This window comes from Haliotis rufescens, unplaced genomic scaffold (genome assembly GCF_023055435.1).
Source record: "Haliotis rufescens isolate VD_foot unplaced genomic scaffold, xgHalRufe1.0.p SCAF_40, whole genome shotgun sequence".
Lineage (NCBI taxonomy): Eukaryota > Metazoa > Mollusca > Gastropoda > Lepetellida > Haliotidae > Haliotis > Haliotis rufescens.
The window spans coordinates 191,304-213,182 of NW_025964113.1; the positions used below are offsets into that span (position 1 = coordinate 191,304).

Below are 21,879 nucleotides of genomic sequence, written 5' to 3' on the forward strand. Positions count from 1 at the left end.
TCCTTTAACTTATGGTAATTCAAGCGCCATGTTGTTTAGTAGGCAGGACACCTATAAGAAAATTTGAAAAGTTACATTAGTGCCGCGCTTTGAATATTGGACCAACAGTCAGTCACTCGCACTGCCAGGGTCCCGTCTGTGCAATCAAAATGGTTCGGTTTCCTTGACCTATCAGCTGAATTTATATCATGTCCGTATCATTCTGGAAGAGGGAAATCAGAGTGTTTGCCAAAGACATCCATGTTAACTGTACTAAGGCTTGGACTAACTCGGCTAACTCGGGTACTCGGGTCGGGTGGGTCCTGAGTAGGACCCGGGTACCCACAGGACTACCCGGACCCGTGGTTAGTCACGTGATATATTGTTTAATGACAAAAATTAAGTAAAACTCTATGGTTACACTATAACTCACTAATGTCCCCATTTCTTTCTGACAATGCACCCATTCCTTCTGACTTTTATAAGTTTGAATAAAGATAAAACTTCATGCAGTAAACTTCAGTGTATGCATGACCGGATCGTTTTACACGTGTATCTAAATACAGTTTGCCAGGGCTAAGGTCAAACTGTTCAAAATCAGACGGTCTGTACCGATATCTAAATATCTACAACGAGTACCCGGGTAGGGTTGGGTAATAAGGTGTACCACCCTATACTCAAGACGTGAATATCAACAGACTCAAGTCTGCTTTCATGTCAGTGACAGCTTCGAACAATAGAAGGGCAAGGTCACCATGGGAATAAGATAAGACAGTGTTTTACGCTAGAGATAGGGAATGTTATTGTTCACATTTGGGATATTTTTGGCCACTTTATCAGAAGTCAGGCACACTTCTACAGAGTTTTCAAATGATTTGTATCGGAAATGTTCACTTTGAGTGATCTGACGTGCAGTCGTGAACAAACACCTCCCGAAACAGTGCCACAAAATACGCTTGGAAGGGGACACTGATGGCACAACCAGATCATCCTAAGTAAGTCTAGATATCTGTCCAGATAGTTTAAACTGACTTCATTTCACCACGATTAATCTTTTACGTTAAATCAAATTGAAAGTCGTGAAAGTGGTCGGGTGCGTTACGCTCATTGGGACCCACGCTCAATCGGTAGACATTGCATATGGATATGGCTCGATTAAATAATGTCTGCAATAGCTCTATGCATAACTAATATAGATTGCAAAGCGGATTTAATGTGTGTTACGATCTTGTTTGGTTTAATAAAGTGTGTGTAAATGTCTCTCGTTTTCGTGAGATTCCTTCAGTTCTGCCTTGTAGATGAAAAAGCGAACGATGTCTCGCAATTTTTTATGAATGAAAAAAGTTGTTCCAGTGTGACAGAGGTCACGGTTATCCAATCAAAACAAATAGTACTAGGCCAACCTTGTACGACACATGTGTGACGTACTGATTTAGTATCTTACCATCTGTATCTTCACCACGTTGGTAATACTATTCACTACTTACAATGTTCCTGTGAATCCATCCTTGCAGAGACATTTGAAAGTGTTGATTTGGTCTTGACACATGCCTCCATTCTGACACAATGTGCTTGAAGTACAGTCATTAACATCAGCCTCACATCTCGGACCCCTGGTGCCTAAACACCCAAAGACAGAGCAACAGTCTTTAATATTATCTTCAAAGACAACTGGCAATATATAAACACAGAATTATTGTCTACAGAACAGTCCTTAAAGGGGCACTGAACTCCAGCAATTCCCCAGGACTGGTTGTTGCCTTTGTTATTGTTTTTCCCTTTGAGTACCCGGATGATATCCCAGAAACCTCGACTAGTTCAAGACCTGCTGTGCGCCAACTGTAAACGCATTTGAAATACAGTTTTGTCTTGGAAATTATGAGGAAATGTAGGTATCTTTGGGGCTAGCATCGGTAATGGTGACAAAGTTTTGATGAGTCACTTGAATGGTATTGTGCAATTTTCGTTTACACGATTTTGACTTGTAACACAAACTGAATATTTCACCTGAGCATTGCTTATTTTAATGTGTGTATATGTTATAGTCAATGTGTAAAATGACTCATATTTTCACAGAGGCAATTCATTAAATGCCTAAATATTGCATTACCTTACAAATTGACTGAAAAATCTGTCCATTATTTTATTATGACTATGACTTTTGTTTAATTCATCACCCAGTGACTGAAAATGATAGGATAAAAAGAAAACGAAAGACAAAGTGCATTTCTATATTTTTTGGCTTCTAATCCAGGCATATTAAGTCATTCTTTATGTTATAAGCCCTTTTGAACGTCTTAACAATTTTTAGTCAATCTGTAAATAAATGGATAATTTTTTCAGTCATTTGTAAAATAATTGACATATTTAGACATTTTATAAACTGCCGGAGTGAATCCCATTTTATACACTGACTGTAACATATACCTCCTTAAAAATTAAATGTTCGAGAAAACAACAACTTTGTGTAGTCTGTCTCTCCATTCTCACTTCCTAACGATGTGGAGGAACAAGAATGATTCTGTTCAATGCTGCAGCAAATAAATGAAAACTAAATGCTAATATCGTAATTACAATTGACCAATTATTATATGTTATATGTATAAAAAAAAGGAATTAATTGGTTCGAGGAATGCACTGTGAGTAATCACATAAAGTAACAATATCCCCATCTTCCCAAGGCAAGAGAGTTAACTGACTTTAAAAGTCTAGTTTCCACCCTTGCCGAACTAGGCTGGTATTATGGAGTTACATTTTGGCTGGACTAACGAGTCCAATCAAATTGTGTAACGAAATCGAAATCCGGTTCGTAAACTGTCATGCAGGTTTCGATCGATTGCAGGATTTGCAAAGCATGTGCACTGCCAACACGTTGTCAACAGATATTTTCCTAATCTTTTCATGTTTTTAAATCAAGGTGTACACATGATTTGTGGCACTTCGTGATGTAAGACCCGTTTTATCACAGTATAGATCCTGATTATCGATCAGATCATCTTGACCGTACACTGCCATTTCGTTTGAAGCAAATGCAAGTAACAAGAGAGGTTGAATCTGATCGGTCCATAGGAGATGCATGGAAGGGACATATCTCATCATAACCACTGGTTGTGCTACAATCGAGCCTAGGAATTTTGGCCTAGTTCGGCAAGGGTAGAAACTGGACTTTTGGAGTCAGTTAACTCTCTTGCCTGGGGAAGATACAATATCCCAGACGTCTGCGACCGTACAAAGAAACTTGGGCAATGTCTTTGTAATGTATATTATAATTCTTGTTTGTTTCTCAATTAATCACGTAAGTTTGTTTCAGGTGTTTTACATAGGTGCCAAGTCTCATTGGCCAGCTGAGATAGTACATGTGACAACTCATGATGTCCACAGCTCTTTTAAAACAATCCATTGAGGTAGATAACAATGAGCAATCAATCAACGTATTATCAGCAAATCCTTTGAACAAAGTATGTTGTTTTTACATAGGCACTTCACTCCCAGATATGGGTGTATCCTGTCTGCTTTATTAAACCTATATAAATATACACTTACTTTTGACAAATCCACAGTGATTAATCAATCAACATATTTTCAGTTTATCGTCATCTTCCCGATGCAAGGAAGTTAATTGACTGTAAAAGTCCAGTTTCCGACCTTGCCGAAATAGCTGGAATTTCTGGGATCAATCCTAGCACCACCAGTGGCAATTACGAGTTATGTCCCTTCTATGTGCCTCCTACTAGTAGACCAATCAGATTCCACCTCACATCATTTGCATTTGCTTAAAACAGTCAAGACAATCTGATCGATACCGGGTAATCAAACTCTATGCATAGGACTATGGGAATATAGGGGAAACTGGACTTTTATAGTCAGTTTACCCCTTGCCTTGGATAGATGGGTAATCCAATGATGGTTGTTTTTCTTTAAATTCAACTGATCATTCCACTATTGTTGCGCTGCCACGTTATTATTACATAACATACATTTCAACCCACTTCAAACCTGGATTTAGTTTCAATAATTACCCCAGACAAAAGAAATGCCAAATGGGAACCTTCGTCACGTACTCTGAGTGGTGCTACCACTAATCATACCTGTAATAAATTCAATAACTGAGCATCAAGTGAATGACAACAAATACACAGGTGTATAGGGTTATACCAGGAAACATGGATGACAGCAACATGAGCAAGGGAGTAGCAATTGCATTAACCATGCAATCCACATCCGCAATTGCTTTCACTGCAGGGATATTTGTTTTTATTTCCAAAATTAACAATGACATCCAATGAACTTCGACCGTTCTTTTTGTCTGGTTCGGCTGAAGAAATTAATTAATTATATGCACCCTTTGTTATATAGAAATCTTCACAGATCATGGGTAACCAATCAGAGTTCAGAAATGCATATAGATATTGCCTCAAAGTTTATTTACGCTGTCCTTTAGAAGGTAGCCTAGTCTCTTGACATGCCCAGTTGCGTTAGCAAGCAAATCGACTCACAGCATCTAGTGAGACCTAGCGGGCAGTGTTATACAGCTGGGAAGAAGCCATTTGTGCCCATGTAATACTGTCCTCTCAAATCACTAGTGTCTCAACACAGAAACATGTCTACAGGAGAACAGTTGTTACTATTGTCCTCTCAGACCACTGGTGACTAGGCACAGAAACATCTACCAAGCCAAGACAAGCACTAGAGTTTAGTATATCGGTTACGCGATTTTGCTTGGACTATGCATAGACTTGTTAGTCAAGCCAAAATATAGCTCCATAATTCCAGGCTAGTTTGGTAAGAGTGGAAACTGGACTTTTATAGTCAGTTAACTCCCTTGACTCAGGTTGATGGTTAATCCTTTGATGGATGTTTTTCTTGTAACTCAACTGATCATCCCTCTCTTGCTGCGAGAAAATCGACTGACGGCAGCTAGTGATCCCTAGCGGGCAGTGTTAGACAGCCGGGAAGGAGCCAGCAATTAGTGCCCCTTTGGTACTGTCCTCTCAAATCACTAGTGCCTCAACACAGAAACATGTCTACAGGAGAACAGTCATCCTATTGTCCTCTCAGACCACTAGAGTGTAGTCTATATATTTAGTAAATTGTAGTTTCCCTAACCACCAGTATGCAGTGGATTCTTTATCATAAAGAAGAAAGGGAATTCTGGAATTTGGAGCTGTTTCCTCAAACTGTCTTAGAGTCTTACCTGCTGGGCAGCTGCAGGAATATGTTGTCACATTGAGGATGTTGCATGTCCCGCCATTGTAACATGGACTAGAGGCACAAGGGTTGTCTCCAATCTCACACCGCTGTCCTGAATACCCTGCTCAACAGAAGGATTCTGTATAGAAGCTTGCATCATACACAAATATATATCTTGTACAGTCCATTGAAACTGAGTGTTTCCTACAGAATATCTGGCATAAAATGTTTTTGGCAACAGTGCTTTTCCTTTCTCAGAATCAACTATTGTGTAGGAAATTCCAGTACATAAAGAAATGGCATATTTACTTAAAGCTTGTGCTTTTTGTGTAAACTGAATGTACAGAAGAACCTTTGGGACATAACTACACACTATTGTAGGGGACATCTTACAAGCTAACAGAAACTTATCCCATGCCACCTTTCGTACCTGTATCTTGCAATGTGTATTCGGACAGACAGAGGAAAGGCTACATTGAGCATCCAATCTCAAACATAAGATGAGATCAGATATTACTTCTTTCAACTAAAAGAAATCTTTTAGATGTAATCCTTTACTTTTGACATGACCTACAACAGGCAAGATCAGTCAGATCATAAGGACTGGCAGATGCATTCAATCTCACCTTTTGGACAAGAGCAGGAGGGACTGTGTCGGATAACACTACATGCTCCTCCATTCTGACAGTATTTGTTGCACACTGGAGACAGAGCTGTATATAGGAGACAAACAATCTGGTATGAATGCTGCCATTATCTTGCAATAAATTGTGATATGCTGTGGATACATTTCTGTATATTGATATTTACTGGAAACCTGATGATGAATATGTGCATGGGACATTACTGAGTGAGTGAGTATGGTTTTACGCAGCTTTTAGCAATATTTCAGCAATATCACGGCGGGGAACACCAGAAATGGGCTTCACACATTGTACCCATGTTGGGAATCGAACCCGGGTCTTGGGCGTGACGAGCAAACGCTTTAACCCTAAGGCTACCCGACCACCCACATTACTGATAACCTGACAAAAGGTGTGGCTGCGCTGTTTTTTTCACTGATTTCCCCATACATACTTAGTACTGCTTTGTATATAAAGCTTCAAATAATTTTTTCAGATATGTGTGTTACATAGTCGTAATAACCTAAATCAACCAATTCAGAAAGATAATATTGACAGATATGTTATTGGACAACATGTACTACAATTAGCCAGTGCATAGATTTATTGTTACATCCCCAGGTAAAAGTCTTGTTTATAAATACCTACCTCCGCTAGTGCAGTTCGACTGCGCTGTTGACCCTGGCCCAGCTGTTACTTCATTGGTTGAGCATGCCTTGCAAGTCTTTTGTCCAACTTGGTCCTGGTAAAAGTTTATAGGACACGGTATGCATTCAGCATGACCATCAATAGCATTGTAGGTTCCTGCTCCACACTGGGCTAGAAAGAGGATAAAAATTGCATAAACAAACATTGACAAGCATGAGAGAAACTGGCATTTTTTTTTAATCCCTAATATATGGACCACATCGGATGTGGTGGCCCAGGTGACTGGATCATCTAGTCCTCACCTTTTATTGAATTAACAGGCTGCTGTCATGTCGGTGAAATATTGCTGAGTGCAGAGTTAAAGAAAATCATGCATGCACACATGCACGCACACACACGAGTATGTTCTCACTTTAGGCAACCATCTCGGTGGTCAAGTCCGCAGTGGACTGAGTATCTGCCTAGAGAGTGGAAGGCTGGTGATTTAATCCCTGGCCATATCATACCAAACAATGTTAAAAGATGTTATTTGTTGCTTCCCTGCCTGGCGCTCACCATAAAGAGAAAAAAACAAGGACTGGTTGTCTTGGGGTTAGTATACTGTGTCTGAATGGGGTATCCATGTTAAAACTGCAGTAGTATCTCAGTGGACTAGCACTAGGAATCCGGCATTACTATGGACTGGTACAAACAGTAAAACACAAACAGATACATACTAGTAGTGGGACGATACACTGATGCATTGGTGGATCGTGCCTTTTTACTTCTCGATAAAAGTATCGATCACAATCGCACACAATGTAAAAATTGACACTGCCAACAGTAAATCGTCAGTGTGCCAGGTATTTGGCTATCCTGTCTATGAAAAAGATGGCTTACACACCACTGAAAAGAGCATATGCAAGTATCATGATATGTATAGGATCGCGAGCAAGGTTTCGTAATACGTATCGGATCGCACAGTTGGTGTATTGTCCCAGCCCTAATACATGTATATCACTATACAAGTGCATTTATCTTGCAAGCGACTTTAAAACCCCTTTCACCTCACTTCACCCCACATTGAGCTTACTCACCATGATTTAACTGAAAAAATGTGGAAACTCACTCACTTACTCAATAGGAAATCATACCATTCCCCCTCAATATATAAACTCACCCTTGCACTGACTAGCTTCGGTAGCAGCATAAACACGGGTGATCTCATTGGCGCCACATGAACGACAGTAGGTGCTGTTAACCCAAATTGTATTCAAGGGACACACTTGGCATGGCGGGAGTCTTGTGGAAGAGAATGCGCCAGAACCACACATAGCTGAAATTGTAAGTAAACAATCATGACTAAAAATATGAGTACACATTAGTCAAAATATTGACTACATATATAATTATACTGACATATCCATTGTCAATACCAGTACACCATGTTCCTGATAGAGGAAAGTTGTGTATATAAGCCAAAGTATGGGGAATGTGACCTATTACACAGGTGCGCAGACCCAAATAACCCATAGCAGTTACCTGTCCACAGTCATAACTGCATGATAAGAGTAAAACTAGTTCATGTTTAGTGGCCCATACCTAAACTTTGTTCAGCTAAACAATTTGGGGTATAACCACAACATGTTACCTGATGTTTCAGATAATAGATTGTTACAGCATATGGTATATGAAGGCAAGATATATCCTTCTTACTTTCTAGTCCCAGTATAGTTTTTACTATTAAAAATAAAATACAAAAGATTTCAGATCTGGTAGTGGTAGTGCTTACGTCTACACATGAGGTTAGAGCTAGCCCCAATACTGAATGTCCATTGGCCAGTTGAACAGTCCTTGCAGGTGGTGGCACCCTCTACATCATTGTATTGTCCAAGAGGACAAGCGGTACATGTATTTCCTCCAGAGTTGTAAGTACCCACAGGACATCTCACTAGAAACAAAAATGTTAACATAGAAATAACATCTAAATATAAACAAAATCCACCAAAAATCGTTTTGTTGAGTATTATTATATAGTTCCTAGAAAAAAAATCATCCTTCTTTTGACACAAAATATTGGTCTTGTAATCATTCTATGCACTGATTAAAAGAAAGGTTTGATGTGTTTTCAAAGTTGAGTTTTCCAGTAAAACACCAACAAAGCCTCAATGTAAATTAAACTTTTGATTGGGATACTCAAATGGTTTGTACAATTAAAACACACAGAACCCAACTTCTGGAAATATTTTGTTTTTAAATCATGAAATGAAGATGAAAATATGTCAGTTCAATTACAATATCAACATTATTTGTATGACTTGTGTCAGTCCATGCTGTCAGTCACATGTCATAATGTGGACACTCAGAATAACCAAGAGTTTAGTACTGGGATTATATGTTGGTATTTGGTACATAAACTTTGCTACATTTTCTGCAAGATTATTGACTTGGCCACATTCTGGTCTTATTTATGACTGAGCCTCTTCACTTGGAAAAAACAAGCATGTCAATATTTAACTTTATCCGTCTGGCCATGTCAGTTGTGGAGATATTTACACATGAGACTGACATGTTGGACTATCACATGACAGGCTCAATGAGCTAAAATTGTTTATGAATAAACATGGGATGATTGCTATGAGTTATACAACTGAAGGATAGTAACAGACCTGTGGGTTATGCTTTGAAGGAATACTACGAGTGATACTACTGAAGAAAATAACCTCATACATTAGATATATGTCTGGTACATACAGCAAGCAATTAGGCTTCCCAGAGTAAGTTTCTTTCTGTATGAAGCACAACTGAAATCCCGGAAGGTTTCTATCCCTGGAGACGTGGAGTTGATAGCTGGACAGGAGACAGGAAGCAGCTGACGGGAATACCCTGCAATTGCTTTTGTCTCATCAAAGTTGAAGTTCTTCAGTATTGTGTCCACAAGAGTCGCACAAGATGCCAGCAAGGCTGTGTCTCGCCCCTCATAAATCAGAGTGAGGTCGATTATAACCTGCAGCAAAGAATTAGTCTCATCAGTGTTTGTTTTTGAGGTTTCTATGAAATAAGGCTTAATGAGGCCAGGGGTTCTTAGCAAGCTCATTGTTTCAGAGATTAAACGAAGAAGAAATGCATAAAATAATTAATCAATATGCAAGTAAATGGTCAAATATCCATACTGAACCAACGTTTACATTACTCATCTAAAAAATAAATATCAAACAATAGGTATCATTGTTTATAATTCTAGTACTACCTCTATAATATCATTGTAATAAATAAGGCAGGAAAGCTTCACTTCTTTCCAAGGGGGGAGGCAGACCATCTGATGTAATGGAGCAATGTAGAAGTATTCTTTGAAACATAGAGAATGATAACTATTGTTCTATAATTCTTGTTGATAACATGTCAGTCCTAACTACATTGTGTGATATGTTTACATTCGAGTTTACTGGAAGTAACTTCTGAACTTTATTACAAGTGAGCATGCGTGAGCGGAAGCTCAGGTGTTTTCGATTGGAGAAACGTGCACTGTGTGACTATGAATGGCGGGGATATGACATGAACTGTCAGCTGTGTGAAATGTATGAAGTTGAGGGAAAGAAAGACTAGCAGTGGAAAGGGCCAATAGGTAATAAACATAGGTAGCAGAACAGGATTCAGGAAAACAGAACAAGCAGTATGGCACATGGTTACAAGAATCCCCCGAGGCATGGAAAAATGAACTTGAAATATGGTGTCACATGACAGAAGTTGTAGAGGAAAAATCGGCACTCGCAGTATCACTGGGATCACTTATGAGACAAGCTAGGGCAAAAGCAATGGCAATTGATGTGAAAGACTTCCAAAAACGTGTTTGAAAATTCTTGTCCAAGGACTTGAGGAACTGTCATCGAAGAAAATTGTTGATTTAGCATACACAGCATACAGGGATTATAAATAGTTTCACAAAGGCTGAAGAGATGACAATGTCAGAATTTATCATTGAATATGAACGGCAATATACCCAGAGTAAGAAATATCAGATGGTGTTGCCAGATTCAGTACTCTCATTCAAGTTGCTTGATTCACCAGGATTGACTCAGAAATAGAAACAGTTAGTTTTGACAGCAGCCAAAGAAATAAACTTTGAATCTATGAAATCAGCATTAAAGAGAATATTTGGTGATGTTAAAAGTCATGAATGATGGCGCCATATTTTTGTGACAGGAATCAGCATATTACACTAGAAATAGCCAGAGTGGTTATAGAGGACGTCAACAAGGACTGAGAGATTTGTCTCCAAAACCCAAATCTACTATCAGTTCTGACTGACAAGGCCACCATCGCCTGAGGGTACCATAACAAGTGCAACTGTGGGAAAACATATTTATAATGACAACCAAACACAAAGTAGTTTCAAACATTTATTATGACAAAATAAAAATTATAAGTTTGGCGTATGGGGAATTCTCAGGTATGACTAAGGGTGCCAATGACTGAGCATCAATCATGCCAAGCATTGGAAACAATTTGGCCACTTGCAAATATTAACATGACAAAGTGAAACTGGACGACCAAATCATTGGCACAAGACTAAATGTGTACACGAGCATCATGTTCTGAGCATCAGAGCACAGAGAGTGACTACACCAAACGGTACAAAATGATGCGATAAATGAGGATACAAGTAGCATACAAGTTCGATATGGATTATTGAACTTTAAGGGGAACTATCCAAGCAGGCTGAGTAGGATAGTAAAGCCTGAGAATTCCAAGTTTGAGTATGATATATAAAGTGAGACAAATTTAGATTTAATACAGTATCAGGTATGTATGACCGTAAGGTTAGCTAAGGGAGGAGGTTGGGGAGGTGGTGGAAACTGCTTGTCAATTTTTTACAACTGATAACAATGCTGCTGACATGCACAAACTGTGCATGTAAGGAACCTCGTATCAGCGCATGCTCCTGTCAAACTTCCTTCCTGTCAAAACAAATAGTTAAGACTACGACGGATGTGGCTGTCAAATGCACAAGCCGTTGTCTAAGCAATAAACTGTACAGGTTAAGAGTGCATTTAGAGAAGGGAATTAGATAGCTGGTACAAGCTAGGCCAGCATGACCTGCATAAATATGTATGTAGCAGCAAATTCTGTCGTCACTTATGTAAACGATGTCTGATGGGCAAACTGCTGCTAACCGCAGCATATACACATATACCAACGCAATTAAACATAAGTGAAGTAATACACGCAAGTAGCAAGAACTTTGCATAGTTGTTTTATTGTCATTATAAACATGCTCATAGTACCAAAGAGCTATATTTAATAGCATATTGACATCAAGACAGGCATTCCTCAAAGCTGAAAGTTCTGAAAGATTGAGAAGTGTTCTTAGAAAGCAGATTCGTCCTGTTGCTGGAAATTTTGAGACCGGTGACAAGGTCTACTTCGAGGGGTCAGATGATCCTAAATGGAAGAGTCCAGGAACTGTGCTAGGACAAGATGGTACTGTGGTTTTCGGGAGAAATGGAGGAATTGTAGTGAGGATTCATTGAAGTAGAATGAGGAATTGTGTAGAAAGAGAAATTCTTGAAACTAACAATGAACAAAATGTGAGGCAGTTGAAACAAGGGGAAACTGTTCAAAGATATGATAATGATGAGGAAGACAGTGACCTAGAGATACAAACAAAAAGAACATCAGAACCACAGATAGGAGAATAATCTACCTGTGAACAATCTACAGGAAAGAATATCACAAATATAGTATGGACAGACAATTTCATATGCACATGAAGACACTGGAGATTAATCTGTGCTAAAGTTCTTAGCAGAGCAGCAAAAGCAACAGACAAAAAAAACAGGAGCTGGTTCAACTTAGTTAGTTAGTTATGCCCATCACTCCTCCTGTAGCATAGGCCGTCGACAACAGTCTGCCAGAGTCCTCGTTCCTGGGCTCCTGCCCTCTCTAGTTGTTTCCAGGTGTGTCCCATCTTCTTGCTGTCTGGTTCAACTTAGAATTCACCAATTCTGAAATGCAAGGTATAAGTCAGTCAGTTGATTTGTCCAAGGTAGAAGATTTGCGGATCATCCCCTGTGAAATCATTGAGGAAAACATCATGATGACAGAAGATGTTTCATGGACTAAACCCAAGCTGGCTGAACTTGATAATTGGAAGAAAAATGGGAGTTTACAAAGAAGATGTTGATGATGGACAAAGATGTGTATCAACCAGGCGGGTCTGCACACTTACAGAAATACCAGAGAGAATAATAATACCTAAGGCAAGGTTAGTTGCCCGATGGTTTAAAGAAGGTGAGAATACAGACATTCAAAGAGATTCCCTAACGTGCTAAAGAATCGCTGAAACTTATCTTGGCAGTATTTTGTCAGACAAAATGGAAACCTTATTCGATGAATATTAAAACTGTGTTTCTTCAAGGTTAAGAGACGAAGAGAGATGTTTTCATTAGACCTCCAAAAGAAGCAAACCTACCCCGAAAACTCATCAACGGCATCTTCAGAAGTGTGTCTATGGACTACGTGATGCATCACTACATTGGTATCCGAAAGTCAAGTCAGTCATGTTGAAACTAGGAGCCAAAGTATCGAGAGTTGACCCAGCAGTATTTTTCTGGGAAGGACAAGGTCAATAAACTGTTGGAATATTGGCATGTCATGTTGATAACTTTATTTATGGTTGTTCTGCAGAATTCGGATCAAATGTAATGGAATCTGTGAGATCATACTTCAAGGTTGAAAAAGAAGAAAACCAAGCTTTTCAATATTTGGGAATGGACTTATCTTGCCAGGATGAACACATTTTCTTACATCAACAGAAATATGCAGAAAGCCCGCATGCACTTTGTCCCGATTGATAAATCCAGATCCGCACAGAAATCCTTACCCCTGAACTATATTGAGAAGCATGAACTCAAATCCAAGATAGGACAGATATTGTGGATAGCTAAACAGAGTCGTCCTGATGTTATATTTGATGCTTGCTGACTTGCCACATGTGTGAAGGATGCCAAAGTTGAACATCTTTTGACAAGATGTTTTGGAAGATTAAGTCAGAATGTGTCAACTTGAAGTTTCAGAATGTAGGAAAGGAACTTTCACTTGTAGTTTTCAGTGATGCTTCGTTAGGAAACCTGCCCGATGGAGGCACACAGGGTGGACATATGATTTTCCTCACAGGGAGTACTGGAAAGATGACGCCTTTATGTTGGAACTCGAAGAATATTCGTTGGGTGGTGCGAAGCACACTGGCGATAGCCGATGGTATTGATGCAGGAGTGTACCTATCAATGTTGTTTTGAGAACTGAGTGGTGAGAAAAACAACAGAATGACACTGACCTGTATCACAGACTATAAATCACTGTATGATGCTCTGAAGTCCACTAAACCTGTTGAAGAAAAGAGATGCCACTTTTTGTACCAAAGGAAGTCATTTTCTTCCTTTTGACTTAATTTCCGGTCCATATGACCTCACATCATGTTATGACTTATCCAAGACGATATCCATGATTTCACAACTGCTGTAAAGCCAGATTAAGAGAATCCAGAGGCCTGCATTTTTTTGTGTGATAGCTTCCAGGCGGTTAGATTTAGGTTGGGAAGGTTCTCGTAGACAAGGTCCGATCTGGGTTGACGCAGAAGATCTCTGTGGAAAGGTATTGGGAGAGGATCTTCCATTAGTAGGGCCACGAGTCTCTAAAACAAATTTTTTGGGGCCAGATCCGAGTGATTAGAAAGATGGTAAGTCTGTTAGTTGTCTAGAAGAGACCATGGATAAATTGCATACGCGAATAGGCTGGTCCAGTCCATAGGCAGAGTTTCAATTGGCAGAGCACTTGGATTAGGTACCGGACAGGTAGAATGGGAACTGACGATTTAGACAAATCACTAAACAGATCCAAGTGCGTAGTGTCCCATATCGAAGGGATTCAGGTAAGATGTCCGGATGGAAAGTCCCTTCTATGGAAACGATCCTCCCGTGTCTGGACAGGCTGTCCGCAAGGATGGTCATTAGCCCTGAATCTGGAGATCTGCCAGATGGGCTCCCTAGCCCGAGTCTGAGGCGTCCATAAACAGATGATGTTTCGGCAGGGAAAAGGCGAGAGGGATGTCTGTCATGACATGCTGTTGATGTGTCCACCACAAGAGTTCTTCATGGAAGGTGATTGGTAATGTAACCAGGGTATCTAATGATAGGTTCTGAAGACTGTTTATCCATGTTGTAGTTGTAGCCTTCCTCTGTAGGTCAGGTCCTGAAGAGATGTTAACCTTCCAAGGATCTGATCGTACGAGTCGGTACCGTCAGAGCATTGTCGATCATGAGATTTAGGGATGTTAAGTGATCTCCTGGGGGGCAGAGTAAGCCCTTCTGAAGAAGAAAGTCATAAGTTGGGTCAGAAATGTCCAGTTTTGAGACAGCTGAGACTTGTCTTGATCAGTCCAGGTATTCATGCAGGAGGACTAAATGGTGATGGGCAGAGCTGACCACTGGTGCCATTATTCTGGCAAACAGCCATGTAGCAATTGAGATTCAAAGGGAAGGACCTGGAACTCGTAGCTATGCCCATTCACTGCAAACCGGAGGTATTTCTGAGAAAAGACATGTGGACATAGGCATCTTGAAGATCTATGCTGAAGGCCCAATCTCCCTGACGCAGTATAGATCTTAGCTTCTGGATAGATTCCACCTGGAATTTTGGAGGAGGTATGAGAAAATCCTTGTTTTGGATCTTGAGGTTTCTCATTCTCATTTCTGTGGTATTCTTTTTCGGTACCAGGAATACTGGATGATAAAAGCTCTTGCTGACCGCCTTGTCCTGGATTATGCATATGGCTCCTTCTCCATTAATGTGTTGATGGCAAGATCGGCTGGCCTTAATTTCTTGGCTTGCAGATGAAATCTGCAGCCTCGGGGTCGAGACATAAGAAAAGGTTGGGTCCTTGAAGTGTAGTTTATAGCCATGAGAAACTACATCTAGGATCCAGTGATCAGAGGTGATCAATTTCCATTTGGTGGTGTACGATGACAGACATCCACCCACTGGACCCAGGGTTGGCAAAATGTTGAGAGGGGTAATCGTAGATTGTAGTCCATAAACATAGCCAGATTGATAGGGTTTGTGACAGTGGGAGCAGCTGGAATGGAGTCATCTGCGGTCCCTTCGACCTTCCAACTTAGAGCCCCTTCTGTTGTAGGGTGGCGACGGGTACTTGAGTACCCGATAACAGGTTGGGTAGCTTAGGACTCGAGTCCAATTTTCAGGACTCGAGTACCCGTTCAGGGGAGATCGCCTCGTAACTCATAAGCCACTTCAATATGGATGACAAAGCGGACAAACGTTCAAATGTTTGGGCGTATTTTGATGCAATTATTTTCCTGAACAAAAACCTGAGGAAAGTTTTGAAAAAGCCAACCATTTATGATGCCTCTCCCTCTACGTTGGCTGCAGCTGCGGACGTCAGCGTTTGTAATGATGCTCCATCAATTAAGACTGAACCCGGAACAGAGTCAACAGACACACAACATACAGACACTCCTATGTTGCCGGCCCTCCCATCGCTGGGCAGTTCTGGCAGTGATGATGAGATTTAGTTATGCAATCATCATGAATTATGTCCGTTCTCACTAGTCTAGATATTATACTTACCAGATCTGATTAAGTACTTTCCATGAGACAGGCGTACAATGAGAAAGTCCATGTTGTGGTGATAAGAAATCACAAATGACATTCCACAAGTGTTAGTTAAAATTTGTTTGATAACTTTTCATGATCACTGATTTTTTATATTTTTGTTCGGGCAAAAAACAAATTAGGTTGTTCAAAGTTGCAAGTTTGTCTTTATGCTTCAGCACGATAAAAAAAGAAAAGTTGTTCTGTTGGACTATTTTAACATAAAACTAAACAGTTTTCAATAATTTGCTGATCTGTTCAATAAAAATGTGAAATCTAATGTTACTTGTGTTTGTCATCATTGTGAAAATTATTTTCAGAAATACTGAAATAGTGCAATGTTACAAATTACAATACAAGCCTAGATCACTCAGACACATATCGATTTATTACCCATGTCACGACTCACGTGTCAGGCAGTCATGTGATCTTGCCGTTTCGCGCTCTCACCTGTTTTGGTGACAGTGCTCATTGACTGGCGCCAGATTACTTTGATATTCTGCGTCACTTGTGGTTTTAGGTAAGCCATGCAGGCATTTAATAAAAAACATAATACCTTAGAATAGATCCATAGATGTTTGATGACCTTTTATTCGCAAAAGCATTACAAACAAGTGGGACAACATTGAACTACGGGTACTCGAGTCCGGTTCGGGTATTGTCTGCCGGGTACTCGAGTTCAGTTTGCGTACCCGGTCACAACCCTATTCTGTTGGATCCCCAATGTTTATAGTCTGATTGACGAAAATAGTTGGGATGATACTGTGAACAATCTGCTTTCGTCTGAATGGTTGAGATGATTCTTTGCCAGTAGGGATATACTTCCGGGGTGGTTCACAGAAGTGGGCATTTCTAGAATGATCTCTTGGTCTTATAGATGATTCGTAAGTTCTAACTGCAAGGTTGATAGTAGATACTTGAAACCTCTCTGCTGTAGTTTGTCTGATTTCATATATGATCTTCCCAAGTTGATGGTTAAACATCGTAGGGGCCGTGATAGGTGAACATCATGAACATCTTCTTGGCCTGTGAAGATACAGCCTTGGATCTAACCTGAGAGCTGTTGGCATTGTAGCCAAATAAATTGAGAAGACGTCCAGACTTGCATAGTGAGAAGTTCCTGCTGCATTTCGATGATTTCATCTGAAAGGCTGTGGATAAGTCCTACTTGATCTACTTGAATAGGTACGGTGGTATCTGTACTGTTATCATACTGCATTATGCCACTAGTGGCTGTGATGGTGTATAACATATTAGAGTAATCTCCCTTGGCGACTTAGCCGTCGGGACCCCCTGTTTTACCGGATGTACCACCCGTGTATGTATGGCAATAAATACAAGACGGAACACAGAATGTCGTTCTCCATTATTTATTCGTCGGGGGCAGCAACAGCCTAGGGCTAGTTCAAGTGCTACAAAAATCATTCCTAAAGCGGGAGAATATTACAGTATAGTCATAATCTGGTAATAGTTGTGGGATGGCGTGACAAACTCCTGCTACAAACCATCAAAATTTGCTGGCGGTGGATAGGTTATTGTCTCAATTCGCAGGTAGAGACACTCTCATGCTTGGATTCTTGACTAAGAAAATCATGGTCCAACTCTAGAGTCTCTGGGAATAGTGACTCGTGTGTCTGATACAATCTTCTCTTCGAGTTAGGGAGAGACAGTCTGTCATCATGTCGAAGTTTTTAAAGATTGTCTGAGGCACAGTCAATAATCCCTTGCACAAAACTCGTTCACGGGTGGATGCGAGATGGCACTGGGACGTGACAGCCCGCATATTCATGCATTAGTGATGGAATAGACTGGACCATACAGGGAGTTAATTTTGGCATGTAATGGCAGAGAGTGTCTAGTAAATCCACAAAGGCTAAAGGAGTGCCAAATTCCTATGGTGGAGAAGTCTCAACTTCCTGAAATTATTCCTCAACTTCCCATTCAGAATCAGATGGGATGTGGGAGGCCGTTGTATGCTGGTCATCTAAACGGTAAGAGTCTATGTAGCTAAGTGGGTCCTACATAATGTCCGTGCGGGTCATCGTCTAAGGTTGTCAATAACTGGCAATATCTGTCCACATGCTGGCTGTGCAACAGAAGGATAGTCGAGAGGATACTCCCATTACCAGATGATAATCCAAGCGGTCCGTACAGGCATCGTATGGTGGTATGAAAGTTGGACGGTGGTGAGGCTGACTTCTTAACAATGTGTTGGGAGGCTGAATAACCTGTGCAGTCGTGAGAAAAGAATGAGATTGCTTCTTTGCTGGCTTAGAAAGACATGCAGGGACCTGGATGGTCTTGCTACTCATGAGTGTACGGAAGACGGCTGTTTGGAGATGGACGGCTGGTTGGTAGCTGGACTTGGAATTGAGTCTTTTCAGCCATTCTACCTCCAGCGATAGAGACGATTGATGGGATTCAAACATGAAGGTCATCTCAGACTTCTGCTGAGCAAATCATTGCTCCAGCAGGGCGACAGCAAACTCTGGATGTGCTGGCGGCACAGACGACAATGGAATGTCGGACGGTTGATCAGGCGGAGGGGTTGGTTGTTTATCAGTTTGGGAGATAACATCATCAACCTTTCTCTTAGCGGCATCCTTCCTCTTAGCCATAGTGATAGCACAAAGGCTTTCTTGGAGAGAGAGGACAGCGATTGTCCTCTGTACAGGTTCATTCTCTGCACTTCCAACACTGTATGTGAGGGTGGCCTAAGAATATAAATCGGGTATATTTGTTACAAGTTGACTGAGAATGGGAGGATGCCATCGTGGAGGGATCGCAAGATAACACTTATGCAACTAATACTTAAGAATCAAAGCCTATAAAACTACTGATACATTATTAGGATTAAAGATGCACTGATCTACAGCAATTCCCTTGTTGCCTTTGTTATTGTTTTTTTCACCATGAGTACCCGGATGATATAGCAGAAATCTAGACTAGTTCGCAACCTGTGCTGCTCAATTCGTAAGCACATTTGTCGCTTTCTTTGATAGTATAAGGGTGTATGGTCACATTAATCAACAAAATGAAATACAGTTTAGTGTTTAATGAAAATAATAAGGAAATGTTGGAATCTTTGTTGGTAGCATCAGTAATTGTGACGAAGTTTTGATAAGTCACTTGCTTGGTAATGTGCGATTTTTGTTTACAGTACTATTTTGATTTGTAACACAAAATAAATATTTCACCTGAGCATTGCTTATTTTATCGTGTGTATATTATATAGTAAAAATGTGTAAAATTTTCACTGAGGCAATTTATTAAACGTCTAAACATTCAGTTATTGTATAAATTAACAGAAAAATCTGTCCACCCAGTGACTGAAAATGATAGGATTAAAAGAAAACGATTTCTATAATTTGGGCTTTTAATCCCAGCATAATTAGCTTATTGTGATGTTTTAAGCCCTTTTAAACCTCGTAATGATGTTTAGTCAATCTGTCAATGGACAAATGTTTCAGTCTATTTGTACATTACTGAAATATTAGTTATTTATAAATTGCCTGAGTGAATCACAATTTACACATTGACTGTAACATATACAGTCTCCTCCCATTAGTAAGACAGCCCAGTTGTGAGACACCTTAAAACAACAATGTCATACCTGGTTGCACATGTTAATCAGGTAATTAACCCCTATCATGAAAATGGACTTGTCTTATTATAGACAAAAGAAATGACTCAAGATGCTTGATACCCTCTTTTACTTTATTTCATTCAACATTTTAATTCATCCATCCCTTAAATCCATTGTTTTAACATATTCGCCACTTAGAGTTCAGTTAAAGTTAATATCACAGTTCACATCACAGTTCACATCGAGGTTGTCACACTGACACAACCTTATACCTGTCTACAAACGAAAAGGATTGTGAACTTCCCAAGGAACAAGAATAAATCTGTTCAATGCTACAGCAAATGAATGAAAACAAAAGGCAAAGATCATAATTACAACCCAGCAAAGTAATATGTACGATATCAGGTAGTTACCTTGTCCGAGGAATGTATCCTTTCCACATAAAGGAACAATACCCCATACATCTGCAGCTCTACACAGAAAGTTATCTGATGTCACAAGTCTTTGTAACAATCAAATATTTCAAAATACATATAACGTTTCTGGATATAATTTTCAACTGAACACTAAGTTTGTTTCAGGTGTTTCACAAAGGTGCCAAGTCTCAATGGTCAGCTGAGAAAGTCCACGTTACCATTATTTTCATAATGTCAACGGGTCTTAAAAAGAATCCATTGAGTAAGATAACAATGAGCAATCAATCAATGTATTAATCCTTGAACAAAGAATGTTGTTTTGGCACTTCACACCATGACATGAGTGTATTCCGTCTGCTATAGTAAACCTACACATGTAAACACTTACTTTTGACAAATCCACTGAGCAAGATAACAGTGATTAATCAATCAACTCATTTTCTGTTGATCCTTTGATGGCCAGGAATACAAAAAAGTAAATCAACTGATCACTCCTCTTGCTGGGCTGCCACATGCATATTTCATAACACACATTTCACCCCACTTCAAACATGGATTCAAATTAAATAATTACCCCATACACAAGAAATGCCAAATGGGAACCCATTAGTTAATCTGAGTGATGCTACCACTAATTATACCTGTAATAAACCCATTAACTGAGCATCAAGAGAATGACAACAAATACACACATGTATGGTTATAACAGAAAACATGAATGACAACACAGGAGTAGTAATCGTATTATACACGCATTTCGAAATCTGAAAATGCTTTCAATGCAGGGATACTTTTTAAAAATTAAACTATAACCATCAGTGGTATTTCCAAATGACGACATCCCATGAGCTTCCATCGTTCTTTTTGTCTGTTTGTTTCGGCTGAAGAAAACAATTAAATTGCGCCTTTTGTTGAAATCTTCACAGATCACGGGTAACCAATCAGTGTTCAAAAATGCATAAAACAGATACTGCCTCCAAGTTTATTTAACTGTCCTTGCAGACGGTAGCCCAGTCTCTTGTTACGCTCAGTTCTGTTAGCGAGCAAATATATCACAGCAGCTTGTGAGCCCTATAGCTGGCAGTGTTAGACAGCCGAGAAGAAGCCAGAGATATAGGCTAGCCCCTTTGAGAAACTTATACTGAAATGTATTGGAATAGTGCCAACAGCTAAGTGCTAGAGAAATATGTAGATATGTTGACTCTTGCACACACAGGAAAAAAGTGAGGTTTTCCCTGCCTTCACGTACAGAAGAGCTGTAAGCTGCAAGTGCTATCGCGGGGACAACTACTTTGTACCTTCCCCAAGTGGAACCTCTCAGAGGATTTATCAGCTCAATTATGATATCAAAGCATTAGGATAATCAAAAATAGGTAAATCAGCAAAATAAAGGTAGTTCTAAAGAAGGTATCACATATTGACTGATTATTCCACTATACATCCTCTTGAAATGGTTCAAGGCATAACATCTCTTGGTGATTTGAAACAGTTATGTGATGAAAGCACAAGGATAAAAGGACACTACTGTCTACTATGCAGGGAGTGTACTGGAGGCAGAACCTGCCTTCTCTCTGGTATATTCTCCAATGATGTAATAGAGGTAATAAATAGTTATAATTCTAAGAATACTACTTCTATTAGGCTGAAAAAAAAGAATTAGTTCTCAGGCAATAGCTTTTGAAAATATCGTGTGGGCGGGCGGCTTATTTTGGGTTGCGTACAAACTAGTAAGAATATTCCAAATCCATATATCGCTGTTAATAAGGCGAGTTTTTCATAACTAGAATTA

General features: G+C 39.8%; 1 protein-coding gene across 2 annotated transcripts in view; it reads right to left on the reverse strand.

The window, feature by feature from the left end:
* The window catches only part of LOC124140324, a 237,584-nt gene that overhangs the window by 81,255 nt on the left and 134,450 nt on the right, over nt 1–21,879 (reverse strand). For both annotated transcript variants that reach the window (XM_048382708.1, XM_048382709.1), the window contains 7 exons: nt 9,174–9,426; nt 8,212–8,370; nt 7,600–7,755; nt 6,441–6,611; nt 5,796–5,882; nt 5,174–5,290; nt 1,467–1,599 (listed from right to left, as the gene is read on the reverse strand). In XM_048382708.1, the coding sequence (XP_048238665.1) occupies nt 1,467–1,599; nt 5,174–5,290; nt 5,796–5,882; nt 6,441–6,611; nt 7,600–7,755; nt 8,212–8,370; nt 9,174–9,426 (1,076 nt within the window). The remainder of the gene's footprint in view (nt 1–1,466; nt 1,600–5,173; nt 5,291–5,795; nt 5,883–6,440; nt 6,612–7,599; nt 7,756–8,211; nt 8,371–9,173; nt 9,427–21,879) is intronic.